Below are 9792 nucleotides of genomic sequence, written 5' to 3' on the forward strand. Positions count from 1 at the left end.
CCTTCTCCCCAGTTGATCAGTAGCAACTCTATGCAGTGTGAGGGATTGCTCATGCCAAAGAGGAGCTGTAATAGAATCTATAACCTCTTTAATGAGCGTTGAGTCTGAGTTGTACTTCAAGATAATGCTCATCAGTTTTTTTTTTTAATTCAAGGAAAACGTAAAAGTAAACAAAGGTAAGCCAGTGCTATCAACAGGGGGGCAACTAGAAACTGTCTTGAGACCAGTGATGAAAAGCAACCAATGAGTTCCCAACCTGAAGTACTTAAAACATGTAAATTATTCTTAATCTACTGTTATATATAATACTACATGTTTAATAGGCTACATAGTATAATATTGCATACTAATACTGCATATGCAATATTGCATTTGGAACATGCAATATTACAGTGAAATGTAAACTTAATCATTTACAAATACCCCCTAAACCTGTTTAAACATTTTACAGTCCTAGCAAGAAATCAGATCAAATTTGGTTGGATTTGACCACAGCTGCAAAGCATGCTGGGTAACCCATAGTGCTAGATTAAATAAAGGAATATTGCAGATTCAAAACAGGTTATGCTCAATCAACAGCACAGTGCTGATTGCCATACAATTAAAATTTTCCTTTTACTGAGTTACAGTGTGCTACATTGAATGAAAGTGAATGGGGCAAATCTGTAAACATTAAAACATAAAAGTATATAATTTTTAGTGTGAAAATTATAGTTATATCCAATTTTTTAATTTTAAAACAACCATAAAAAAACAAGAACAACAGGTCAAATCATAGACAATTTTAACAGAAATATTAATGTAAGTGTTTTTATAAAATTATAAACTTCACGTTTCTACTTTGGTTCAATTATTTCCATTTTAAATGCCTCATTGTATCCTTTGTGGTAGCATTCCATCAATTGTGTCTTATTTCTATGCATTTTCATGAAATGTGAGCATAAGTTTAACTTCTCTAATGAATGTCTATTAACAAAATTAACTGGACATTTTTTTATTACTTACAGTGGGTACGGAAAGTATTCAGACCCCCTTAAATTTTTCACTCTTTGTTATATTGCAGCCATTTGCTAAAATCATTTAAGTTAATTTTTTTCCCTCATTAATGTACACACAGCACCCCATATTGACAGAAAAACACAGAATTGTTGACATTTTTGCAAATTTATTAAAAAAGAAAAACTGAAAAATGCTCAGTATTTAGTAGAAGCACCCATTTGATCTAATACAGCCATGAGTCTTTTTGGGAAAGATGCAACAAGTCTTTCACACCTGGATTTGGGGATCCTCTGCCATTCCCTCTTGCAGATCCACTCCAGTTCTGTCAGGTTGGATGGTAAACGTTGGTGGAAAGCCATTTTTAGGTCTCTCCAGAGATGCTCAATTGGGTTTAAGTCAGGGATCTGGCTGGGCCATTCAAGAACAGTCACAGAGTTGTTGGGAAGCCACTCCTTCGTTATTTTAGCTGTGTGCTTAGGGTCATTGTCTTGTTGGAAGGTAAACCTTAGTTCCAGTCTGAGGTCCTGAGCACTCTGGAGAAGGTTTTCGTCCAGGATATCCCTGTACTTGGCCGCACACAATATAACACACATGCACACGCACACACAAAGTATTCCATCTGTTCCTTCTCCCCAGTTGATCAGTAGCAACTGGGTTTGGATTAAGTTCACCCATCAGGGTCCATTAAGGAGTGTTCATTTAGACGTGTTATGGCAGTTTAACCAATGAGCACCAGGGAAGTCTTTATGGGAGGTTTGTGGCAATGGAGTGACCGCCATGTGCTATTTCAAAGCAAATTATTAACATGATAGGTAAGGGTAATCGCATTGGGGTCATGTTTTGATGTAACCTTAAAATATGAGACACAGATCATAATACAAACATAACTCAGAACTCTAGAATAAATGTATTTCAAAACACCACCAGCCTTAAACAGATTAAAGTCTTCGCATTTGAAACAAACAAACTATCCTCATAAAGTGAATCTTTAATCTAGCCAATAGGCCTCATGTAGTTTCTGATATTGGGTATAAAAGGGCAGATGTGGCTGATTTATCACAGTCTCTGTTTTACTTGATGGTTAGCTTACCAGACAGCCAGTATAAATGGCCAATCCTTGTCATCTCAGATATCAAAATCAGATGTGGCAGTGATTGGTGAGCTGAATAGAGAGTATGAGCATGTGACTGTGCTGGAGGTGCGTTTTATTGCTGTGTGTGGGGAACGATTAGCTGGCGTTGCACAGCAAGAAGAATCCAATTCGTTCAGTTGTTTAATCCATCAGCCCGAGTTGAGTTCTGATCACCGTATTGATGGACCGCAAGGCAGTGACAGCCATTCAGTGGTATTACAAGACTCTGCTATTGGCCTCTGGGACATGGCACTCATTTAAGTGGTTTATTTTATAGAATAATAGAAAAATGAAGCGAAAAATTACATGTCCTGTTTGAAGAGCGAGTTCATTCAGAGTGAAAGGATCCTCCTAACTCTATTGTAACCCATTTTTGCTCCTCTGATCTGGCTCCGTCTTTCCTACCGGCCATATTTCGTCCTTCCTCTCCCTCTCTCTTTGTTTCTCTAAGCCTCCATTATCGGCTGTGGGGAGTCAGGTAATCAGTGCTGATTAATTCTCTTTATTGTTGGTCGTTTGTCTGCAGAGTCCGCGCTGTCTTTTCCGCTCAGCCTCACTATGAAAGAGCTGGTGATAAATGACCATCTCTCCCATCACCCAACCCCACTATCACCACAGCAACCCCTGCTCTGCCTAAGTGCTTTTGATTAGTGACCCATGACTTGAAGGTAGAGGTGGCTTTTTGTTTTATTTCCTAATGCGACCAGTTTCAGCCCCCTATCATGCCCTTAAGGACTTATTTGGTGCTCAGACACTTTATACGCATGCATTATACACACTCCTATCACTGTTGCTCATAGATTGAACAGGGAGACGAGAGTGATAATTAGGTGTCTGCATGAGTAATAGAAGCATTTAACAAATGCTTGGTTTTTGCATTAATTTATGATTATGAACTTAAATTTTGACATATATAATAAAAATATTATAAAAATACTGATATATATGAATCTAAAAATATTATATTTTATATTTTATATATATTTTTTTAAATTAATTAAGTTGTAATAGTTAACCTAATATATACAAAAATTATCATAACATTTAATGTTATTATATAGTGTTTGTAACCGTTTATGATTACACATTATGTTGAATGTTGATATGTCTGTATGTCTATCTATCTATCTATTTTTATTTTATCTATATTTTTAGTTATATTTTTTTGTATTGGTTTATGATTACATATTGTATATTATAGACATGTATATATATACAGGTGCATCTCAATAAATTAGAATGTCGTGGAAAAGTTCATTTATTTCAGTAATTCAACTCAAATTGTGAAACTCGTGTATTAAATAAATTCAATGCACACAGACTGAAGCAGTTTAAGTCTTTGGTTCTTTTAATTGTGATGATTTTGGCTCACATTTAACAAAAACCCACCAACTCACTATCTCAACAAATTAGAATACTCCATAAGACCAATAAAAAAAAACATTTTTAATGAATTGTTGGCCTTCTGGAAAGTATGTTAATTTACTGTAGTATATATATGTATATATATATATATACAGTATATATCATAAACAATCATTAACATAACGGGTTACGTGTTTAGTTGACATCACAGTGATGGTGATTGGCAGTGACAGAGATTGGTGAGGTTTTGGGAGTCTGGTGATCTGGATGACAATACTGAAAGTGTTTATCGGCTGCTGCTAGACGCTGATGAATCTGCGCCTACGCAGATCGAACAATCCCCCAATCAGACCACCGGTTTCAACCAAACATTTCGGTCAAAAACTTCATCCCTCATTTATTGAGAACTTAATCTCGCTCTTAAACAACAATTAGATACAAAAAAATGCTGTGTTGTGAGTGGAGAAAGAAGGAGAGAGAAAAAAAGACATGTGTGGCCAGGTTAAGTGCAACATCTACCTTTAATCTTTCAAACAAGTGGTCCAGAGGAAATGTAAACATGGTTGTATCCAGCTTCCTCTTATGCACCAACAGCCTTCCCTTTTTTATTGTTGCTCATATAATGATTTTAAACTAAAAATGTATTGAATTTAACTTTAGTAGCTCAAATCATGTGAACAATAAGCAGAAACTATTCTCTTTCTCTATTTGCAAATGTATTTAGCATTTAGGATTTTATTTAGATAATTATCATCTCTAGGCAACAGCACTATCTACATCATTACATTTCAACAAATTCTATTCACAATTAGGACAAAAAAAACATTTATTCATTTACCACTAAATATACACAAAATCTCAATAAAAAATACTTTGTAAAAAAGAATTCCTCAAATTTACAGTCCTCGACACTCATTTTTAGCAATGTTAATATAAGAATTTTTAAGAAACATTTAAAGTAATAAACTGCCACCTTACATTTTAAAAAAATCTTTTAAACAAAAGCACATATGTACAGATGAAAATTCTGAAGCGTTTTAAGAAGCTTCTTTGTCAGGTACACATTAAACCCAGTGTGCACCTGAGTGTCAAGAAAAACTTGCAATTCACATTTTCTCCAATACCTTTTTTTCGTTCCAAGTCAGCCCTTTAGTAAAGGAGAATTGTTTAATATGATAACCACAAAAATTTAAAGATATCTCTATATTTAAAAAAAAAAAACATCAAAACAATATGGACACAAACATGACATGTAATAAAACAATAATCAAGACATTTTTTCTCTCAATATCCATCCAAATATAACTCTGGAGGCTCTAAGCAGCAACTGGGCAGCAACTCTCTTTGACAGAGTATGTGTGTATGTGTGTGTATACAGCTCTTGAGTTCATATAAAAGAATGCACATCAAGGGTTACTGGTTGCTAGGAGACGAAGACAGGCTGCTACAGAGTTCTGCCTCAGGGGTTGTGGCTTGAAATTCATGGGAAAAACTTTCATTATATGAAGAGTCTTCTTCCACAGATGTGGCACATCCTATACTATTGCCCAAGCCAGAGGATGTTGTACTGCAAAAAGAAAAAAAATAACATACAAAATCAATTCTACATGAATATTCATGGTTTAAGTTGCAATTTGTGTATATATTAAATGGAATGTTTGTACATTATTTGAACCTACAACATATTTAAATGCCCCTTTTATTTATTATTTGCAAAAATGGCTATTTTTCTCAACATATATATTATAGTATAATTTTATTTAATGCCATGACAGCATCTGGGGCTATTTTCAAGGCAAAATCTCAATTACAATAATGAAAGTATCACATAAATACAATAAAACCAAGCAAACAAACAAATACAGCAAGTAATTTTATACAAGATTTTTTAAATTAACATATGATAAAAAATTCTAAAACCTTTTCAGGCAAAATCTTACTAAATAAGTCCTTAAGTGAACTAACTTCATAAAAAAGCTTTCTACTTGCATTAAAAATGGGACAGTCCAAAATAATATTTTTAATAGAAAGGGCTATCTTGCAGAACATGCATAGAGTTGGGTCTTCACCTTTAAGCAAAAATGCATGAGTCAGTCTTGTATGACCTATACGACATCTGGTAAAGACCACTTGATCAAATCTGGTTTTAGGTAAGATTATTATAGTGAGACAGAGGCACACACCTTTCACAGTCTGAGTCACAGCATGTTTTGCTGTCTTCTTCTTGATGCTGTTCCTCTACAGGGAAACGGGTATACCCGACACACCGCTGTATTGCCTGTGCAACCGTGTAATGAGTCTGTCCCTGTGCACACGCGTCCATTTTTGCAATGCTCAGCGGTGACTGCAAGAACAGGTGCAGCAGACTGTCTGACAGCAGTAATGGTGTCTGTAGAACTCTATGAACACAAACATTTAAATATAAAACTGGTGATAAGGCCATTTAAACAATCCATTTAAAAACATTAAAGGGGTCATATGATGTTGCTAAAAAGAACATTATTTTGTGTATTTGGTGTAACGAAATGTGTTTATGCGGTTTAAGGTTCAAAAAACACATTATTTTCCACATAATGTACATTATTGTTTCTCCTCTATGCCCCGCCTTTCTGAAACGCGTCGATTTTTACAAAGCTCATCGGTCTGAAAAGCGAGGTGTGCTGTGATTGGCCAGCTATCCAGTGCGTTGTGATTGGCCGAATACCTCATGCGTGTGACGGAAATGCTACACCCCTTACCCTACTGTGATGCCGTGTCCCGGTCGGAGCGACGAGACAAAAACAATAAAACCCATTATAAATGAGGCATTTATGGCATCCATTTCTTCGTCCACGGTGTGAAAATGTATTTGCTCAGCGACCAGCACGGATCAGCTCTAGGCATGGCGAAGCGGATATCGTCCTCTTTTGGAAGACCAAACAAACTGGTTTCGCTTTCACAACGAAACACACAGCGTCACACACGGCTGGCGGCGGCAACAACAATACTACAGCGAGGATAAAAGTTACGCCTTCTTTCTTTGGGTGGACATTTGGGCGGCTTTATGCAAATCTTCCCAGATCGTGACGTAGGTATGTGGGGGCGTGTTAGAACGAGCCGTTTTAGGTAGGCGTGGCTGACTCTTAACTTTTATAAAGAATATCTCTTTGGATTTGAGACTTTAGTCTTTGCAACTTTACAGATCTTCTTTATGCACCAAGAGCTTGTAACACTCCAAAGAGAAAGGAAAAATTGACAAAAATGTTAAATGTGACAAAGAATAAATATTAAAAGGAGAATAAAAGAATAAAAAGGTTAAGCAGATGAGAAAAATACAACGCTATACAAAAATTCTAATTGAAATTTTTCTTCTAATTAATAAAACAAATCTACATTAATCTAACAAACTCTACTTATAGTATTTAAACCATGGTAAGATTCAACACAGATTAAAATATTTTTAAATTAACATCAAAGATCTTGGGCAATTGTAATACTGTCAAATACATTAATTTCTATTTTAATGTCTATATTTTCTATTCTATTAAATATAGTGAAAATATATATTTTACGTGTGGAAACAAATGCTTTTGGTTAGAGTAAAAAAAATAAAAATCGAACCGTTTACAGCGAATGTGTCTCATTCCATCAGCCACTAGATGGCAAAAATACTGCATTTCCTTCATCCCAATCTGAGATCATTATGAACTGACCAATATAGGACATTAAATGCATAGATTTTTTCTAACCTATTTTAATCAAGTTAATCGCAAATGATGACAAAGAGTGACTGAAGAAACTCACGCCTCAAGGAAATGTTGCAGCCCCCGCATCCGTTGAGTGATCTGGAAATCACTATTGAGATTGAAGAAAGGATTCCCACGAGGGAGTTTAGGTAACTCTCTACAGAAATAGCAAAGAAAGGGAGAGACTACACTTGTATAAATAATAATAACATTTTTACATGCAGTTACTTGAAATTAAAACTCTTAATATTATTACTCGATTTTATTTATTTATTTATTTTTGTAAATAAAAATATAATATTGCCCAGAGTATAATGTCCTCAAATGTTAAAATATAATACTGTGTCGCCCAGAGTGTGATATCCTCAAATTACTTACATAAGCAGAGCATTGTTCTGTAGTTTTTGACGCAGCCAAACAAACTCACTATACCTCCTCCTCACACAAGAGGTCTTCTTCCGGAAACACATACTATTGGTCTATAATAAAAAAAATATACAGTGAACCTAACGCTATCATTGGTTAACATGTGGCACTGAAAAAAAATGTATATAGGCAGAAAGCCAAACTTCAATCAGAAAATAAAGTCTGAACAGCAACATTCCACTGTAAGCACAAGGTAAACATGTGGCTACTGCACTCACATGAAGACAGATCTCATAGGTGATGTACGCATGCCAGAAATCCTCCTTGTGTACCTGAGGATCTCGTACCCATACACTTATAAACTCCTGCAGATAGAGAAAAAGCAAATGTTAGTGTTTATGATCAGTGAAGTGTTTCAAATTGAACAAGGAAGTGGACTCAGCAGAAAGTGTGCTTGTATTTTTTCTTATGAGTTACAATTTCTCCCCTTTTTACGATCAGTTTGATTCAGACTCTGCCCTTTCACCCACATTTCACGCTATCTGGAGTTTTGGAGGGTATTTGGCACCAATTTGTAATGTACAGTTGGAATTTCTCAAATTAACACACTTTGTTTCATCACAGCCAACAAACTCATTTGAGGTCAAACAAAACACTTCCCTAAAAAGTGCTAACATATAAAAGCCATATCAGTTGCACCTGATCTGAGAGACAGGCACTTTAATTATTTTTTGAATAAACATATCACAAAATATAAGTAATTTTAATGCAAGCCAGTCTTTATAGTACTGCATGGCTGTGAAAAGAAATTTCACCAACAAATGAACCAGAAATAACATCAATGGGCGCTGGTGGAATTATGTACTACCAGTTTCCTCTTTAAAAATTCCAGACAAAAGGCATGATGCAGTTTAGTTACAAAGTGTAATTAAAAACTTGTTTCCACCCAAGATGCTTTCCTTTTCTTTCTCTGTACCAACAATCAAGTGATCATTGATCTAAAAAAGCATTGGGGGGAAAAAAAACATACTTTTTAATCACTGCAAATACTAACATATTTAATTTTAGCAAAACAGACTTAATTTGCGTTCAAATCTAATTTTTCATGTCAGAGCACCAATCACTAGATAAGACTTAATATTTTACTGTTTGCCTACAGAGTCAAGGTTTCATCTGAAAAATCAGTTTACTATATAGATAAGGACCGCTGAGTCACACAAAGCGATGCTGTAGATGAACAGAAAAAAATATAAAGACGAAAAGAACACTAACCTTCTTCACTAGGTTTGTGTTTTCCATTGCAGAGACTTGACTGAAAAAAAGAGACTGTTTGTCAGTTTGTTTGTTTGATTTTTATTGTCATACCAGCATATATGCCTATTTCATGGCAAGATCAATGTATTTTAAAAGAAACAAATAGTAGTAACTTAAAAACACTACTAGTAGTAATGAAAATCAGTAAACCGTAGTAATGAAAAACAACAACTGACAAACAGACTGTTTGTTATTGTTGGATCATTTTAGTACTGTGTTACTTGGATCGTTTCGGTTCTAATGCACTTAGTAAAACATGAGAATAGGAATAGTCTAAAAAACAACAGTGTAAACTGTGATTACAGATCTCAACAAGACAATGAAAAACATATTTTTGATCAATCTGTTATAAATCAGTTTGCTACCAAACACTTTACTGTATAAGTAGTTAAAAAGCAATGATGACTTTTCATTACTATTGAGCAGAGAAAGCAAGTTGCAGTGATGAATGGGCAATGTGAGACATTAAAACAATAAATCAATCTTATGCTACAGCAAACCCAGATATTCATGTTGGCTCCTTCAATGAAATCAGGCTTTGTTTTCCTGTGTATGTTTAGCAATGACATGCCAAGTAAGAGAGAAACATTTCTAATGGTGAACCATAAAGCAGATCAATTTCACTTTCTTGTGAATCCAAAAATGAAAGTCCCATCAGCATTAATCCAAACAAACATGCCATCAGTGACTTTCATTCATACTCGAGCTAATTCACTTTGATGATAACTTAATTACCTTGAGTTGACTGGGAATCCCAGACTAATTGGCCAGGAGACAACAAGAGACCCTGAGCACCCTGGACTGAACTTACAAGCAAGATCACGGCTACTTTGACCTGGTTTTGGTTAGTCAAAGTATATATATATATATATATATATATATATATATATA

General features: G+C 34.9%; 1 protein-coding gene across 1 annotated transcript in view; it reads right to left on the bottom strand.

Annotated features, from left to right (window-relative positions):
* Positions 1–4483: 4483 nt before the first annotated feature.
* The window catches only part of LOC107710327 (sorting nexin-10A-like), a 7029-nt gene continuing 1720 nt past the window's right edge, over positions 4484–9792 (bottom strand). Inside the window, exons 2-7 of the mRNA XM_016515072.1 lie at positions 8860–8899; positions 7866–7952; positions 7600–7700; positions 7280–7378; positions 5680–5895; positions 4484–5063 (exon numbers count right to left, since the gene is read on the bottom strand). Of these exons, the coding sequence (XP_016370558.1) occupies positions 4910–5063; positions 5680–5895; positions 7280–7378; positions 7600–7700; positions 7866–7952; positions 8860–8886 (684 nt within the window). The 5' untranslated portion in view covers positions 8887–8899 and the 3' untranslated portion in view covers positions 4484–4909. The remainder of the gene's footprint in view (positions 5064–5679; positions 5896–7279; positions 7379–7599; positions 7701–7865; positions 7953–8859; positions 8900–9792) is intronic.

Source organism: Sinocyclocheilus rhinocerous, unplaced genomic scaffold (assembly GCF_001515625.1).
Source record: "Sinocyclocheilus rhinocerous isolate Xijiao unplaced genomic scaffold, SAMN03320098_v1.1 scaffold897, whole genome shotgun sequence".
NCBI classification, from domain to species: domain Eukaryota; kingdom Metazoa; phylum Chordata; class Actinopteri; order Cypriniformes; family Cyprinidae; genus Sinocyclocheilus; species Sinocyclocheilus rhinocerous.